The sequence below is a fragment of the Thrips palmi genome, unplaced genomic scaffold (assembly GCF_012932325.1).
Source record: "Thrips palmi isolate BJ-2018 unplaced genomic scaffold, TpBJ-2018v1 HiC_scaffold_6, whole genome shotgun sequence".
Lineage (NCBI taxonomy): Eukaryota > Metazoa > Arthropoda > Insecta > Thysanoptera > Thripidae > Thrips > Thrips palmi.
This window is the reverse complement of record NW_023144633.1, coordinates 2,279,264-2,296,017: the sequence shown is the minus strand read 5'-3', so window position 1 is coordinate 2,296,017 and position 16,754 is coordinate 2,279,264. Positions and strand designations below refer to the sequence as shown.

The window sequence follows — 16,754 nt, the reverse complement described above, 5'->3', positions numbered from 1 at the left end:
CACTACGCCGTCCTGGGCGGCGGGCAGCCCACCGTACTACGAGTAGTACTCCACCGCGGGGCCGCGCGTACGCCGTACTCCGCGTGCACGCAACGCCGCCACTGCGAACGTTTAGATTAAAAATAAAAACAAAAACAACACGGAATGCAACGGGCCGCTCCTTGTTGTTGTTTCGTTGCGGGCACGGCACTGCCAATCGCCACGGAAGCGCCGCACTGGGGGAATGACCGTCCCTCCGAAATGAGTGCGGTCTCGCCGTCGTCGGCAGGCTCGGGCTGGGCCATCTTGGAGTCGCGGAGGGACAAGGCGAATCGAATCGACTTGGTACAATCAATAGCCGGGCTCGGTCTGGCTTGCCGGCCTTGCCGGCCTTGCTGGTGTAGGAGTCACGCGGCGGGGCCCAGCCCTGCGTAGCCCAGCGTCATCAAGGAGTGGCCAAGGAAAGGGGGGAAAAACGCATTCGTCTGAAACAAGTCATAAATATATAATTTAACATGTCATGTACAATTTAAACAAGGATTGATTACATGAGCATTGATTAAGGCATGGCTTGGTGCATATAACTTAGGCATGAAGGCGTTAGTTTACATGACTTAGATGTTTAAAAAATAGATTCAAGCTTATGAACACAGTGATGTCTCCTTAAAATAATAGTTGGTTCCTGAAATCACAATGCTGACAGAGAAAACCCGATAAATTATGGAGGGGTGACACTTTACCCAAAAATCTTTAGGACTTTAAAGTTAGGTGAAGGCAGCATAAATGAATACTTCAAGGTGCTAGCCTCCCCTAGGTAGAAAAATAAAATGAATTCCTTGCATAAATAATACAATAATACTGACCTTAAAACGTTAGGGGACTTAAGTTTTCAGAATGTTTTTGATTTGGACCTTTTGTGTCAAGAATACTTCAATGTTACAGCTTTAGTAAAAAAAGCTAGCGAGGTAATCCATTGGTCAGCAAGAATAACTAAATGAATTTTTATATGAGCATCTTCAGTATTTCATGAAATAGAACATAATTAGCACAACACTCTCATCAACCTGACATAATCTACTGCTTACCTGTCCCTAGGCAACCATTACTAAAATTACCTACAAAATTCTAACAACTCTTTTGAGTTATATGAAATGGACATATTCAGGTACTTCTACAGACTAGACAAATAAACTCTTTTTGTTTTTCAAGCACACTATTACACTTATCTCAAAACAAAACAATTAGAAAATAAATGATTTTTCAGTCCAGCCTTGAAATGAGCAGCTAGGTTAACTTTACAAACATTATCTTCTAAAAAGGAATAGGCTAGAGATGACAAAAATACGTCTATTTGCTCCCGTCTTTTACATTTGTGCATTCAGCACCAGGAATGCTGTGAGGAACTAAAATTCTAATCTTGAAAGTCATTCAACCACAACCGGGCTCACCACAATGGGAATTAACAGCATTAAGCAGGCAGATTTAGCTCCATTTTTAAAATCAAATCAGAACAGTGATATTTATAAAAAAAGGCCCCCCCGAAAAAAACCAGATCATGTGCTTTGTTTGACCATGGCAACTTAAAGTTAAGAAATCTTAGTCAAGTTTCATATCTGCTCCATTTGGAATGGGTAGCAGAAGTTCAGCTTCATAAGAAGGTACAGAAGTTTTACTGTTTTGGACTGAAGGATGGGCACCACTGTCTGATTTTTGAACGATTGGCACATCAGCTGAAACCTCAGTGCTTGACGCAAGCTTGCTGACAGTTGGTTTTGACTTCTTCAAGTAGTCACTCTTCAGAACCCGATACAGAAGTTGGAAGTTCATTCCCATAATCACAATGAGAGCTGAAAAACAATTAAACAAACAAAGTTATAGGAAATGAGCTGATCAGATTGTCTTCTGAACAGTATTGTATTTTGACTTACAAAATACACCAAGCCCAAAAACTGTTACAGTTAGTTCAGATCTGTGAGACAACAGCCACTGGAGCATGCCCCCCATTGCAAATACTCTAAATACCACAAAGGTACCTGAAATAGATCATTAAGGATGAGAACACAGGAAAAATGGGACAGAATAACACCAGGCTGGGTATATTTACCTAAATTAAGGACACTGTTTGCTTTGTATATAGGGGCCCCTTTTGAAACTCCATAAAGAAGCATCAACTGACGAAGGTGTAAAAATATGCTGTTCACCTCAACTAGAAGGGCAACTAGTGAGTACCCTTGATAATAAGAAGTGCACACGGATAAACCAAAGCATGTTATCACCTGAAGTCAGTTACAAAGAATTATTATGACAGAAAACAACTGAATTTTTTAAAAAGAGGAGGAGGGTGAAAATTACCAAAACATGATGGAACAGAAGCTCAGTACTGCGACGACGGTCATGGATTGCCATGTCAACAAAGTCATAGATGAAGTACCCTGAAAATGGCCAATGACTTGCATGAACAAAAATCGACGATGGATGCATAAATGACAAACAGTACATGTAAGCACTAGCACTTACCAACAGACAGGGATATCACACCCTGAGCGGACACAGCAAATTCGTTAATGAGATCATTCTGCATTTCGGGAATCTGCAAGAAGCTGTGACAAGAGCCAAAATACCAAGAACCATTAAAAATTGTTGACACAACAATAGATACCATAGAACACTAACCTAGATAAACTGAGAAAACAACTTACCAAATCACAGACCAGATTCCAGTGATGGAAGAGTGCACCAATGAGCTTGCAATATTTTTCCATCTCCAGACCTGATGGGGTGTGTTTGATGCATTGCTTGGCACAAAGAAGCCTAGACAATAGTTAGTGCAGCAGAAGGAAACAAAGCTGTAGAACACCCACAGGTACGCATTGTTGCTGTCCTTAGCCTGGTTGACGTCCATGGTTGAGGCGAACGGCGAGCTCTTGAGAAGTAAATGACGCACCTCTCTTCGCAAACAAAGAGGGACAGCAACTACTTACTAAGCAGGACACAAGGCGGGATTAAAACATTGCACCATGTGACGAGGAGGACGAGCGAGGAACATGTTGCATACAAAACCAAAACAAACAGAGTGCTCCACACGCACTGTCCAAAAAAATAATTTAACTAGGCGAGTGGTAAAACGAGCCTTGACGAACCGCGGGAGAAAACTTGTGGACACGGAATGCGGCCAGCCCAGAAGGCGGGATCGGCACGCGAATGCGATCTGGCGCGATTCTTCGAGCGACATTAATGATTCTAGGCTGGCTGCCTTGCAAGGCGGGAGGTTCGAATGTGTGGCTACTACGGCTATTACGTAACGACAACACAACACACGCGCAGCGCGTGCAGTGTCAGGCGTAGTGATCGCTTTCGAACTTTGCTCTATCTGATATCACCCGTTCGTTACATAAGCTAAGCAAAGTTTAATGCGGATGGGGCAAGTTGACAAGTGTAGAACTAGATCACAGACGACAGATTAAACCCCCTCCCCCTTTTTTTGAGGAGAGGGTTGGGTCGAAGGGATGGCAACTATTTCAACTAGGCTATTTGTAAAAAAAATAAATACCCGTATCCTCTCTTGAATTTAAAATCTTACAGAAAGTAAGTTTTACAGCCAGCTTCCCGCGTTTATTCCACCTTGTTATGTTGGCAAGAAAAAGCGCGCGATGTTGGTAAGTTTGAAAGCAGACGACACGCCCGCCCATCGCTTTGTTTACAATCAATCTTAACCTTTCCTTTCCTCCAAAATTTGGAAAAAAATTGCCATTACCGGCACTGACATTTGTGTTTGACCAAGTTTAAGATGGTGGAAAGCAAATCTACTCCTCCACATAGTTTTAAAATAATAAGTTGGAATATAAATGGAATCCGCACTGTCAAGAACTTGAAGCAAATGCTCGATGATCTGGAAGCAGATATAATTTGCTTACAAGAAACCAAAGTTACTAGTGTGTAAAACTTTGCCTGTCCAGTTTTTTTCCTTACTCATTTATGCTTTTCCTCTATCGGATTTTTCTTTTTCCAGGAGATATGATTGATGAACCTACAGCCTTAGTGGATGGGTACAATGCCTATTTTTCATTCTCGAAAACAAAAAGTGGATACTCAGGTCAGTTTTCTCTGCCTCAAGTTTTGGATTATACATCAATGAATTTTGCGCTGAACATTAAGTTTGTGCTCAGGTGTTGCAACATTTTGTCGGGAATCAGCTACTCCAATTTGCGCAGAGGAGGGTCTCAGCGGGATATTGCAAAGCAAAGCGCAGTTTGATACTGTAGGATGCTATGATGGTTTAGAAAATGAATTCTCTCCCCAAGAGTTAAAGAGATTGGACTCTGAAGGAAGAACAGTCATCACCCAACATAAAATACAGGTGCAAATTCTTTCAACTGCTGTTTTGTTTTACATTTTATGTGATACTTTTAATTGATAGTGTGACTTTTACTGCCTCAATAGAAAGAGAATGGGTCTGAAAGTATTCTAACAATTTTCAATGTATATTGCCCTCGGGCAGATCCTGAAAGACCTGATAGGTTGGAATTTAAGCTCCGCTTCAACAAACTATTGGAATTACGAGCGAGTGCAGTAAGAAGTAGAGGATCTTACGTTATGATTCTTGGGGATATCAACATAAGTCATCGTCAAATTGACAGGTGTGAAAACGTCAGTCAGGTATGGAGAATTATGTTCTTCACCTTTGTAAATGTTAACTTTTGCAGTAACTATTATTGTGGTGTTAAATTTTTCTGTTCACTTTTCAGGAGGAGTTTGAAGCAAATCCTTCTAGGCAATGGCTAAATTCATTTTTGGTGGATACCTTCCAAAGTGACATGAATCTCACCTGTGATGGAGATGCTGCCAACGACTCCAAAATGGTTGACTCTTTCCGTTTTTTCCACCCCAAACAAGAAGATGCGTACACTTGCTGGAATACAATGATTAATGCCAGAGCTACAAACTACGGATCAAGAATTGACTACATTTTTGTTGATAGGAATCTCATCCAGCACATGAGTGACTCTTCAGTTTTGAGTGAAGTTTTAGGCAGTGACCATTGCCCTGTGGCTGGAACTTTCAAAGTTAAACTTCTCCAGTCGGGAAAGTGTCCATCTGCGTGCATTAAAAACTACCCGGAGTTCTCTGGAGTGCAGCAAAAACTATTGTCATTCTTCATTAAAAAGTCTAGTGATAGTCTGATCTCTAGTGACAAGGCCGAAGAAACTTCACAAATGCCTGAGGATGAGTCTTTCAAGAGAAAAAGCCAGGATGATCCAAAAATATTCAGCAAAGGAATCAGTAAAAAGATGAAAATCCAAGGTAGTTCTACCCAAAAGCACATCTCCAGTTTCTTTCAGAAATCCTCAAGCAGTGCAGATCAACAATACGATGGGACCTCTTCCAGCCAGGGCTCTTCAGTGTCAGATGAGCTTAGCGCCGAAAATGGAAATGTGAAACCTGTCAATGAGGAAGCAACAGTTGAAAGAAAAGAGAAAAGCTCCTCTGCTGCTTCAGCATGGAAGAATATGCTTACTGGGCCCCGTCCACCTCCTCTTTGTAAGGGTCACAAAGAACCATGTGTTGAAAGAATAGTGAAAAAGAAAGGACCCAATTTAAATAAAAAGTTCTTTGCCTGTGCTCGGGGTGAGGGTGGTAAAAATGATCCTAGAGCTCGTTGTGATCATTTTGAATGGGCCAACAAAAAGTAGGGTAATGTTATTAATGTCACATATGAAAAATTATTTTTCTCCTGTATTGATTTTGAATGAGTTGCAAAAAGTGTTCTGTGGAGGATAGGTCAAAGTTAAATAACAACCGTCAAGCCATGTCATTAACACTATAATATATATATATTGTCATTGTAATGTCTTCAAGAGGCATGGTTACCCATGTTCTCAGCAAAAAATATACATTGCAACAATGAGAGAGCCATGTGCAAATGTAGTTACCATGGCAAGTTATGTACAAGACACATCTTCTACATCAATTAAATATAACTATTGTCTGTTCACATATACTTACAAGATAGTTTGAGAAAAAAAGAGCTGGACAATGCACTAGACTATTGCCTAAAGCTTTTCCCCTTAACGATTTAGATAAATTTGATAATACTTGCCAAGGATTCCAAAGGGTTACAGAGTTAAGCTTGCTCTTTACCTACAAGTTTTGTATTTTGTTTTTCTTTTACATTGGTTAAAACTGTTTTCTAAGGGTTTTAAGTTACACTTCTGCTGTTTTTGTGTGAAATCTCAAGTCTTTGAAAGTCAAAGAGATGATCACTTTTGATTGGCTGTGAAGTTTTTTTTCCTGTGATTTACTCTTTTGTTATTTATTTTTGATGACTGATCTTATCACAAGTCTGATTATGTGTCAATTTCACCTGTAACTAGAGAATTGAATAGGGCAACAACTCTGGTACTTTTCTTCCATAGAAAGAGAGGAATTTTTTAGTTTCATCACGATGAGAATGTTACATGAAATGTTGTGTAGCTCATCACTGTGATATGCTTTATTGTACAAAAGGGCAAATGTGAAGTGAGCTGCTAGCAGTAGTTTGTGTTTTTTGTTAACCTACTGGAACACCCCAAGCATTTTCTAATGATTTCTCTCTCTAACAACCATCAACCTCGCAAATATTTTCAGACTAGTTTTTGCTGTCTCCAACAATTTTAAATTAAAAAATTAGTCAAAGTTTTTACATTTATCAAGCATCACAGGCAGGAAAATATGATAAAGTCAGTTAATTGAACTCAACAAATATTTTTTAGCTTATAAATTAACAACATAGTGAAGAGGCCTTCAAAGTCCAACTAACTTGGTAAAGTGAAGCTGAAATTTTAGCAAGAGAGGATATATTTTCTTGTCTCCATTACCTTTTTTCTATTTTTTTTTATAAAAAAAATTATGTTTTAATACTCATAGAAATTGTACTAAGTACTCAGAAATAGATTACCAAAACTTAACAATACACATATATGGCAATTTAGTTTCAGGCAATTACTATAACATAAAAATGGACCACCTGTGCAATCATCCTTTGATGGAGTAAAAAACAAACAGGAAACAAGGTAAATCTGTTGATGTAAATTGTTAATGCCCTTCTTTGGTAAAACTTCGGAATTAATAACACTCTTTATGTGGAGGGTGTTAACTAAATTCGTATCAAATAAATGCCAATAAATTTAAACTAATGCTTTGCTTTTCCATGTACAATAGATCATTACAGCCTTTCCCCCACAAAACAAACATTAATTTGTCATATTGAGAAACAAGTAACAGTACATATTCTCAGAGTACTCTCTAATCTATGTGTGAAAGTATGGCATCTTCTTTCACATGAACACGAATTTCATCATAATATTGTGTGGAGGCCTAATTTTCCATGATGCAAATAAATGTTCCCGTGATCACTCTACACATAAAAGCTTTCCTGGTAAAGGTAACTGTTTCCTACAAATTACTTTTCGATTGAGCCACATGTTCTAATAAAACTTATATGGCAGTAGGCAATGTTTCAGACCCAAGTAGGAGACATTAATGACATTCAAACGCAAAGCAAACTGTGGAGCCACCTTAAGCAAAGGTGCTCTCTCACAATTATGACAAAAGCCTTCATTTCACCTTCATCCCTCTAAACACAAATATTAACTGAACCAATTTTGAATCTATGCTTTTTTGGATCCTAGCATGAAGTGATCTAAATCTCTTATATAGTCTGACTTAACGGCTTAACATGTGTAGCGTACACTCTGCCTCGATATATTTACTGCTGCAATGCCAGATCATGAGATCTTCAGATTTGAATGGCACATAATCCTCTTCACCCAGCCGATCCACTGCTCTAGTGGAAGCGTGAGCGTGCTGCTTCACCGTGAAGCGTTGGTGTTTCGTTTCGTTTCCTGGCTCGAGGTGACTGTATCACTGATCGCCCCTCGATGGGACAAGAAGCACCTCTCCCCCGTGCAGCCGTGCAGCCCTTCAGCCGGTGCTCTCCGCTCTGCCAGACGGGCCAGACGCCTCAATTCATTTCTCTTGTCTCCATGACGGCCTTCGGTTTCCATGGAGGTAGCGTCCTCGCGACATAGAGAGCCAGAAGGGTGCTCGTCGAGCACCCGTCCTCACACGCCTAGTGTGACACCGCCACCTGCAACAGAAGCGTCTGCATTGGAACCAAAGGAGGCAAGGTTAGGTTAGGTTAGGTTAGGTTAGGCGGCCTCAGGGAATGCCCACCCCACCCACGTACAAGCTTAGAGATGGACTTCCGCCACGTTGCCGTCGCTCTTGCCGTTGCCCGGGTTGCCGGCCTGGATGTGCTGCAGCCGTGACATCTTCTCCAGCTCCACTTGGCTGAGGTGGTTGACGATGCCCGCGCCCAGGGAGTCGCCGACCACGTTCACCAGGGTGCGGAAGCGGTCCCTGCGGAGCAAAGGCCAGTCCCGGGTTCAAGTCCCGCACGTGTGTTCCTGTAGGTTTTAGCTTTTGAGGGACTTACAGCAGCCAGTCCACCGCGATGATGAGGGTGACGTCCTCCGCGGGCAGGCCGACGGTGTCCAGCACCATGACCATGGTGACGAGCCCCGCCTGGGGGATGCCCGCCGCGCCTATGCTGGCGAAGGTGGCCGTGATGCTGACGGCGACGATGTGGCCGAAGCCCAGGCGGATGCCCCGGGCCTGCGCGATGAAGATGGCGGCCACGGCCTCGTACAGCGCGGTGCCGTCCATGTTGATGGTGGCGCCGATGGGCATCACGAAGCGCGACACGCGCATGTCCACGTTGTTGAACTCCTCCAGGCAGTTCATGGACACGGGCAGCGTGGCGGAGCTGCAAGCAGAGCGAAGCAGAGGGCGTGAGTCCAGCGATACCCCTCGCGTGCAAGTCGCTGTCGCGGGGCGCGGCGATACCCCGCGACCGGACCTACTCCGCGCTCACGGCAGCAGCACTACCACACTGCCGTATCAAGTTTCCCGAGAAAGGTAGCCTCCTCATTGGCCCGCAGGCGAGCCCGCAGGGGCCCATTGTTACCTGGACGCCGTGCCGAACGCCGTGGCCAGCGCCTGCCCCATGTTGGCCAGGAACTTGAAGGGGAGCTTCCGCGTGACGATGGTGAACAGGATGGGCAGCAGGACGAAGCCGTGGACGAAGAGGCCCAGCAGCACCGTCATGAAGTACATGCCCAGCTGGCCCACGATGACGCGGAAGTCGGACATCTCGAGCAGCTTGGAGGCCACGAGGAACAGGACTCCGACCGGCGACACCCTGGCGGCAGCCGCGGCAGCGAGGGAGACTGTTAGCTTAGCGTCGCCTTGGCGTCGCCCCGAGCGAGGCTTGCGAGGCCGGCGAGGCGAGGAGAAGCGAGCGCCAGCAATACGGAGGCTGGGCCGCACAGTGGGCCAGAAGACCGGTGGAGGCGGCCAAAACTCCAGACGCGCTTTGAGCTCCAGAGTCGCTAAACAGGACTAGAACCGAGCGTGGGACCCCACCGATGGAATCCTTGTTCGGAGAGCAATCCATTGGTGGGGTCACACGTTCGGTTCGAGTCCCATTCAGCGACTCTGGAGCTCAAAACGCGTCTCGAGTTCTGGCCGCCTCCACCGATCTTCTGGCCCACTGTGCGACCGGCTGACCGAGACCCGGGGCGAGGAGGGTCCCTGTGACAACGATCCTCGACTTTCGTCGCAAGAGTTGACTTTTATTTGCTCCTCACATAAAAAGAAACTATCCTGCTTGCAGATCCCCCCCAAGACCTCGCTAAAGGGATAAACTCCCCGTCCCGCCCCCCTAGGGGATTTGAACCCGGGCCTTGCCTCACCGCAAGCGGTCGTCTTAACCACTGCGCCACGACGTCGCTCTCCCCTTACCAGATGACCCAGTTGGTGATGTCCATCATGGCGGTGCCGAGGCACTCGAAGAACTCAAGCAGCGGCTTCCCCCGCTCGCCCATCTTGCCGATGGCGATGCCCAGGACCACGGCGAAGGCCACCAGCCCCAGGACGTTGGTGCCGTCCGTGAACTCGCCCTTCATCTCCCAGTTCAGCATGTTCTTCATCGCTGCAACACAAGGAAGCCGTTACCGTTCGGCAAGTCCCGCTTGTTGCCGTCCGTTTTAATTCATTCAATTTGTCGCGTCTGTCGGGTCTGTCGGGTCTGTCGGGTCGGACGAATGGCCGGACGGGGAGGAACGCGGCAGCGCGGCAGCGCGGCAGCGCGGCAGGATAAACAATTTCACCACCTCGTCGTCGTCGTGCTCCTGCAGTAATTACATAATTTAATCAAATTAGCCATTAGCGACGACAAGGAGGAAAGAAATAAAAAAGTGGAGAGTGGCCGGGGCCTGGCGGGGGCGGGGGTGGGGCCCGCTGGGCTCGGGGGACTTGTAGGTGCCCCGGCGGGACGAGGCGGCACGACGGTGTGTCCTCATCACGCCGTGCTCGTGACCGCGCTGCCCAGCTTGGTGCAGCTCGGTGGGGAGAGGGGGGTGAGGGGGTTGAAGGGGACGCCAGGGCCTAACAGCCAGCATCAGCGATTTCCTCGATAGATTCTCCCACCCCGCCGCAACCACCGCACAGACCCCCCCCCCCCCCCCCCATCCCCGGCCTGCTACACCAACCAGGCCGCAGGGACTTAGCACCCACCGTGGTTAGTGCTGATGACGGCACCGATAGTGCCCTTCAATTCAATCATTGAACCGAGTCCGCGGTTCGAGTCGGCCGGACTCGGTTTAACTTGCAGGACGGTTCGTCGGGGGCGTGGTTTTCGTCATGCGTCCTGTCCTGTTCAACCCTCTCTCTCTCTCTCTCTCTCTCTCTCTCTCTCTCTCTCTCTCTCTCTCTCTCTCTCTCTCTCTCTCTCTCTCTCTCTCTCTCTCTCTCTCTCTCTCTCTCTCTCTCTTTCTCTCTCTCTACTCACTTTCCTCGGAGACGTTGCGGCCCGGCTTGGGCGGAATCAGCACCGTGCGATACTGGAACACGAACACAGAGTGATTAGAGTGCGAGGTCGCGGGTTCGAGTCGCTCCGGCCGCTGTCGCTAACGAGACGGGCTGCCGGGGACGTGGAAGGCGCAGGCGGGGGCGTCGGGGGCGGGGAGGATTGTTGGCGCGAAAGGCCTTAATTGTGATGAGATCGTCATAGCCATCGCACCCCATCCCCGCGCCGCCTCCGGGCCGCCGCTCCGCCGCCTGGCCCGGCTGTGCTCGCTCGCTCGGCTCGGCTCGGCACAGTACTATTTCACGAGGAGTCGTCCGTAGATCAGGATGATACTGGGAACAAACTCGTTATAGAGCTACGCGACGCCGCCAGCGCCACCAGCGCCGCCAACGCTGCCCCCGAGCCAGGCAGCCAGCCAGCCAGGCCTATCGCCCGGCTCGCGTGCTCGCCAGCTCTGTCCGAAATGTATCGCAAAATACAGATAATAATTGTTCGTTTCCGTAATCAGCGATCGGCAAAGTTTTGCCGAGTTCTTTTCGCGTCATGGGCGGCGGCGTGGCAATTAATTTCAGGGGGGCGGTTCGCGATGCCGACTCGATGTCCCCGATGTCCCGGGGGGCGGCAGGAGGGGTGGCTCGGGGCGGGGCCGCAGCGAGGGCGGTACCTCGTCCGAACCGGACCGTCGTTTTATGACCCCCTCACTCCCGACAGCAGAAAACAAGTTGGAAACGTTGCCGACGATGACTCACCTGCGAGATGGTCGCTTGAATTAAGTTCGGCGGGAAAATATTTCTGGAAAACAGAGACAGAGAGATACACGTCAATATCAGGCCAAGAGAGTGGAAACTGTGTGGAAAAAAGAGCAGAGCGAACCGTTTCCATTCGCGGTGGTATTGCGGGCGCGTTTTCGCGACTCTACAGTGGCGGTGCCGCGGTGCCGCCCTCTGACGGCGGGCTTCGGTTTTGCCATTCATACCGCGCGCCCCGGCAACGTGATGGAGACCTATTAGCGGCTCGGCGACACGAAAACCAAAAAGGCGAAGTCTGAATTCTCGGTACCGCGGGGGAGTCGTCGCTCCAAAGTGACCTCTTTGTGACATTCCGTCGAGTACTCGAGCGGGCGATCAAGGGAGGAGAGGACGCCGTGGACGGCGAGGACGGCGAGGACGGGCTGGAGTGGTCGGGCAGGTGCGGGGTGGAGGCGGGGGCGGCCGGGGTTGGCGGCAAGCGCGGCAAGGCTGTAGCCGAGGCGGGCGTCTTGCCCGGGGTGGGGTTCGAAGGTTCGGAGGGGAGGGCTTTGTACACAGAAGCTCAGGCGGGGCTGGCGGGGCTGGCGGGCCCGGCTGGCCTGGCCGCACGGACAGCACGGTGCGGCAGCACAGCGTGTCTTTCACTTGATTGTGTCTGTGTTTCCCCCAGTGCAGGACTCGTTCCCTCTGGCCTTGCCGGCCCCGCCCAGCACTAACAAGGCCCAGAGCTCGGCGCCTTTCGCGAAAGCGGACGTCATTTGTCACGTGGTTTTGAACCAAGGTTGAACCCACCTGACGAGGTCGAGCAGGGTGTCCACGGTCGTGACGTTCCTGCTGGTGCCCTCGCGCTTGATCTTGTCCACGCCTTCGTCGGCGCGCCCGGGGTGCACCACCACCACCAGGATGATGCCCTCGATGACAGCCAGCACGGTGGTGGTGAGGTAGTACACGATGGCCCTGGCGCCGATCTTGTAGGACAGCGACAGGTCGAGGGCGCCGATGGCGGCCACGATGGAGGAGATGAGCAGCGGGATGATGAGGGCCTTGAGCATGCGCAGGAACAGGTCGCCGACGAACTGGACGTACATGACCTCGCGCGGCGTCCAGGGCGACGACTTGGCGGAGCGCATGATGAAGCCCACGCCCACGCCGGACAGCACGCCGCTGACGGTGAGGGTGGTGAGCAGGTTGGCGCGGAGGCAGTGCGCCACGCGCTGCCCGGGCCGCGCCATGTCGTGGCGGTGGCGGCCCTGGCGGCCCGGCCTGCTGCCCGCGCCCACGGACACGGCGTGCGTGGGCGTGGCCTTGTCGGAGCCCGACTGCAGCGGCGCCCTGCAGACAGACAAAGCGGGGATTTAGTGATTTAGCGGCATCAGTCCACAGCGCCGTGACGACGCGACGACGCGCTGTCTCGCTCCACGAGCCGTGCCGTGTGGGTGCGAGAGAGAGCGCGCTACGAAACGGAGCTGGTCTACTTAGGCTGCGCGGAGAGAGAAGCAGAGGAGCCCGACGACGGGGCGAGCGCCCGCGGAACGGAGGGTAGGCCGCCCGCCGCGCGCCGGCGTCGCTCGGGGATGGGGGCTGCCTACCCCCGAGTCCGCGGGCGCCAGGCGAGGCACAGTGGGCCAGAAGACCGGTGGACGCGGCCAAAACTCAAGACGCGTTTTGAGCTCCAGCGTCGCTAAATGGGACTCGAACCGAACGTGTGACCCCACTAATGGATTGCTCTCCGAACGAGGAATCCATTGGTGGGGTCACACGTTCGGTTCGAGTCCTGTTTGGCGAGGACGCGCTGCTTGGCGGGCCGACCGCGATCAACGGCCAAAGAACTGGAAGGGAAAAGGACTGGCCGGGGTCCGGGGTGGATGCAGCCAGCTGGCCAGCACACCGGAAGCCAGTTTGTCCGGCGGCAACTTTTGCTGCCGTCCGGCCGGTCCGGCTGGTCGCCATTCGCCAACACAGGCAGCCATCGAGAGCGCGGTTTCGAGTTTCGAGTTTCGAGTAGGTCCTCGGCCTCGCGCTCCAGGCTGGCCCGCGGGGCGCGCAGCTCCAGCGAGGCTAATGAGCTGGCCGAGAACGAGACGGAGCGAGAACGCACAGTGTGAGGCGCATTGTGTCTAGTGAGCAATGGCAAAAGGATTAAAACATAAAATCAAACTTGGACATTTATTGCAATTGATGAATCTCGTCGAATATTACCCTTTCGGACCAAAGGCTGGCACAGCGTGACGGTCGATAAAAGGAAATATCGCCTTTTACTGCCACCCGCGCAGGGAAGTCCCAATTTGGAGCGCCGCGAGGTCGAAAAGGGAAAAAAAAGATCAATGGCCGCATCTATCCGCTTTATGGCAGTTTTTTTATCATCTGTTTGATAAGTCGTCGGGGGAGGGGGAAGGGGCGGGGCGGTCTTTGACCCTGCCGCCGCCGGGCCGGGTCCGCGCGAGTCAAGACGTTGGACGCCGTCGCGCCTCGCCCCGTGCCGCCCCGTGTCGCGCCGTGCCGCCACGCGCCCAGGGAAAAGTTGTCCCTCCAGAACAACGGGCCGCGCCCCTTTCCCCGGAGGGAGGGGGGCACGAGCAATAAAGAACCTCGGCTAATGAATGGAATAGGCTGATGGACTCGTTAGCGGCCCTTCGACCGCCTTCGACGCCAAACTGGCCCCGACGACGGGCCGCCCCGCCCCGCCCCGCCCCGCCCCGCGCTGTCCGGCCTGCATCAGCCCCGCCCCACCCCATTCTGCCGGAGCCAGCCAAGTGGCAGCGGCGATAAGGAGGCAGGCGCGGGGTGTGGCGGGGCGGGGCGCGGTGTGGCTTCTCGCCTCCACAGCGCCAGCCTAGCACAGCCTAGCGCCCCCCGTGCTCGGCCTGGCTCGGCCTTGCTGCCTCGCTCCGCCTAAAACGGTGCTAACTCGCTCCATGCTCCGTTCCTCCCGCAAGAGGCTTCAAGGGGGCGGCCAGGCCGCTGCTGCCCTGCCATGCCCTGCTGCGCGCACTCAAGCCAAATTTCATTATTGACCCCAATCCCCCTGGACGCGCGGACCCACCGCCACGCCACGCCGCACCGAGCCACGGCGCCACGCCAGGAGATGCTAATTTCGCCGCGGGAAACTTTAAATGGAAAGTTTTCAAAAAGTTGCTCAGGGATCCGACGGTGTGGCCGAAAAAAAATTAAAGGTGAGTACCTACGTTGCGCGCGTGCGCCGAACACACACACACACACACACACACACACACACACACACACACACACACACACACACACACACACACACACACACACACACACTGAAGCAAGCACCTGGAGGAGACGAAGGCACTACATGATCCCTGGAACGGCGCGCTGCCCCCCGTTAATCCTCGGCGCGACGGTCGCGACGATCATGACGAGCACAATGCGTCCCCGCTGCTTTGCGGTGGCGTGGCGCGGCGCGGCGCGGCCGCCCAAGTGGCGGCGTGGTCCGCCCGTCTGTCCGTCCGTCTGTCCGTCCGGGGTCAGACAAAACAAGAACACCCCCGGGTACTTGAACCGGCCGCCGCCGCCGCGCTGGGACGGCCGTGCTCTATAAGTAGCTCGCGCAGTGCGCGGGGGCGGGGCGGGGCCGGGACACGTCGGTAATAGGCATGATGTGCGCCACAGCGAGAGAGAGAGAGAGAGAGAGAGAGAGAGAGAGAGAGAGAGAGAGAGAGAGAGAGAGAGAGAGAGAGAGAGAGAGAGAGAGAGAGAGAGAGAGGCCAGTGCGGCCTTAATTGTGCAGGCGTGCTAATGCCCCTGGAGATGTCCCTGGAGACGCTGCCGGCCCCTCTAGTGGACGCCCCACTGCCCCACCCACGACACCAAATATTCCGAAAGTGGGAAACGGCGACCTGCGGAGCCTGAAAATCCGATTCGATTCGGGTCTAAAAACGACGCCGACCCCGTTCCGGAGCAGTGCGGCGGCCGGCGGCGCGGATCAAACTGAAACTACAGTGTAGGCCCACGGATTCCACCAAAGCCTAGTGGAATCGCGCCGCGCGCCAAAACACGCCCAGTCTTATCGTCAGAGCGCGCCTGGCCCGGCTGTCCGACTGTCCCCATTTTTCCCTTTATTTTTTTTTCGCCCCGCATCGGCGGCGCGGGTTATTTCGACTCGTCTCGTTCGGCACGCTTTTTAGTTTTTGTTGTTTTTGTTGCTTTTGTTGGCTCGCACACGATAAGGAGCAGAACGCACCGGGCAAGCCACGCCGCGCGCCCTTGACCCTGACCGATCCTACACTGTCAACCCCTTCCCTCCCACCGACGCCGTTGGCCGCGCGGGCCGCCCGAAGTACAACCAGTGCACGCAAAGCAGGGCAAAGCAGCGCAAAGCCCCAACAGCGCCGCGCAAGCCGAAGCTGTAAGTTTGTTCGGATCTTCGCGGCCGCCTCATCGTGAATCACGCGTCCTCTGTCTCTGTCGCACGCAGGCCAGGCCCGCCAGCCGCGAGGTGAATGCACCGCCTTGCTTATCACCGAATCAAACTCATCAATCCAAACCGCGACCGCCCTCATCTGAAATTTTAGTTGTTTTTTCTGCTGCGAAAAGGGAGGGGTTAAACTTTTTTTCTTCCGAGAATCAAAACGGTTTGGAGTTTGACTAGAACTCACCTCGGGAGGCCCGAGACGGCTGGGTCCACTACCACTGCGTCAAACCGCGCGCACGGAGTCACACTCGCACGCTCTCACTCACACACACACGCGCACTGCACTCTTGCCGCACCGCCACCCTCGTCGCGGTCGCGCTGGTCGCGTCGGACGTGTGAGCCGGTGGGTCGGGGCGGTCGGGGCGTATGGGCTGCCGGGGGCTGGCGCGGCAGATGCACACGGGCAGACACACTGGTCGCTGCGAGGCGGCGCGTCGCCCGCCAATGGAACCAACTGTGCAACTGTGCAGCCTCTGGGCACCAAGTGTGGTTCGGCCCGGCCCACACCACGCGGCCGGCCGGCCGCGTGGTGCCCTGCCACGCCCTGCCGCGCCCTGCCGCGCCGGGCCGCCTCGATTTGGACCACTGTGATCATCTGCTCTGCACGGCGGCACGGCGGCGGCGGCGGGTCCTTTTCGGTGCCCCCTCTCTCCGTTGCTCACGCTCACTCTCGCCGGTCCTC

General features: G+C 52.1%; 3 protein-coding genes across 6 annotated transcripts in view; 1 reads left to right on the top strand and 2 right to left on the bottom strand.

Annotated features, from left to right (window-relative positions):
- Nucleotides 1-463: 463 nt before the first annotated feature.
- LOC117651585 (TLC domain-containing protein 2-like) lies at nucleotides 464-3,234 on the bottom strand. Of its 2 annotated transcripts, none has more exons than XM_034395724.1 (7): nucleotides 3,035-3,234; nucleotides 2,679-2,959; nucleotides 2,497-2,579; nucleotides 2,332-2,411; nucleotides 2,084-2,255; nucleotides 1,908-2,012; nucleotides 464-1,826 (listed from the first exon to the last, which is right to left on the bottom strand). In XM_034395724.1, exons 2-7 carry the CDS (start codon nucleotides 2,879-2,881, stop codon nucleotides 1,576-1,578), a joined length of 894 nt encoding a protein of 297 aa, XP_034251615.1. In that variant the 5' UTR covers nucleotides 2,882-2,959; nucleotides 3,035-3,234; the 3' UTR covers nucleotides 464-1,575. The 2 variants fall into 2 exon arrangements, with proteins under 2 accessions (XP_034251615.1, XP_034251616.1); XM_034395725.1 differs by having other exon boundaries at nucleotides 3,068-3,234.
- A 136-nt stretch (nucleotides 3,235-3,370) lies between these two features.
- LOC117651584 (DNA-(apurinic or apyrimidinic site) lyase 2-like) lies at nucleotides 3,371-6,512 on the top strand. 2 transcript variants are annotated; one of them, XM_034395723.1, is made up of 5 exons: nucleotides 3,371-3,635; nucleotides 3,989-4,072; nucleotides 4,146-4,336; nucleotides 4,420-4,635; nucleotides 4,725-6,512. In XM_034395723.1, exons 2-5 carry the CDS (start codon nucleotides 3,994-3,996, stop codon nucleotides 5,667-5,669), a joined length of 1,431 nt encoding a protein of 476 aa, XP_034251614.1. In that variant the 5' UTR covers nucleotides 3,371-3,635; nucleotides 3,989-3,993; the 3' UTR covers nucleotides 5,670-6,512. The 2 variants fall into 2 exon arrangements, with proteins under 2 accessions (XP_034251614.1, XP_034251613.1); XM_034395722.1 differs by lacking the exon at nucleotides 3,371-3,635 and adding an exon at nucleotides 3,642-3,911.
- The window catches only part of LOC117651582 (excitatory amino acid transporter 3), a 42,677-nt gene continuing 31,711 nt past the window's right edge, over nucleotides 5,789-16,754 (bottom strand). Inside the window, exons 3-10 of one of the 2 annotated variants that reach the window (XM_034395721.1) lie at nucleotides 12,427-12,966; nucleotides 11,635-11,677; nucleotides 10,868-10,919; nucleotides 9,820-10,009; nucleotides 8,984-9,217; nucleotides 8,453-8,782; nucleotides 8,204-8,376; nucleotides 5,789-8,119 (exon numbers count right to left, since the gene is read on the bottom strand). In XM_034395721.1, coding sequence (XP_034251612.1) covers nucleotides 8,208-8,376; nucleotides 8,453-8,782; nucleotides 8,984-9,217; nucleotides 9,820-10,009; nucleotides 10,868-10,919; nucleotides 11,635-11,677; nucleotides 12,427-12,966 — 1,558 coding nt within the window. In that variant the 3' untranslated portion in view covers nucleotides 5,789-8,119; nucleotides 8,204-8,207. The remainder of the gene's footprint in view (nucleotides 8,120-8,203; nucleotides 8,377-8,452; nucleotides 8,783-8,983; nucleotides 9,218-9,819; nucleotides 10,010-10,867; nucleotides 10,920-11,634; nucleotides 11,678-12,426; nucleotides 12,967-16,754) is intronic. The other variant, XM_034395720.1, reaches the window with a different exon arrangement.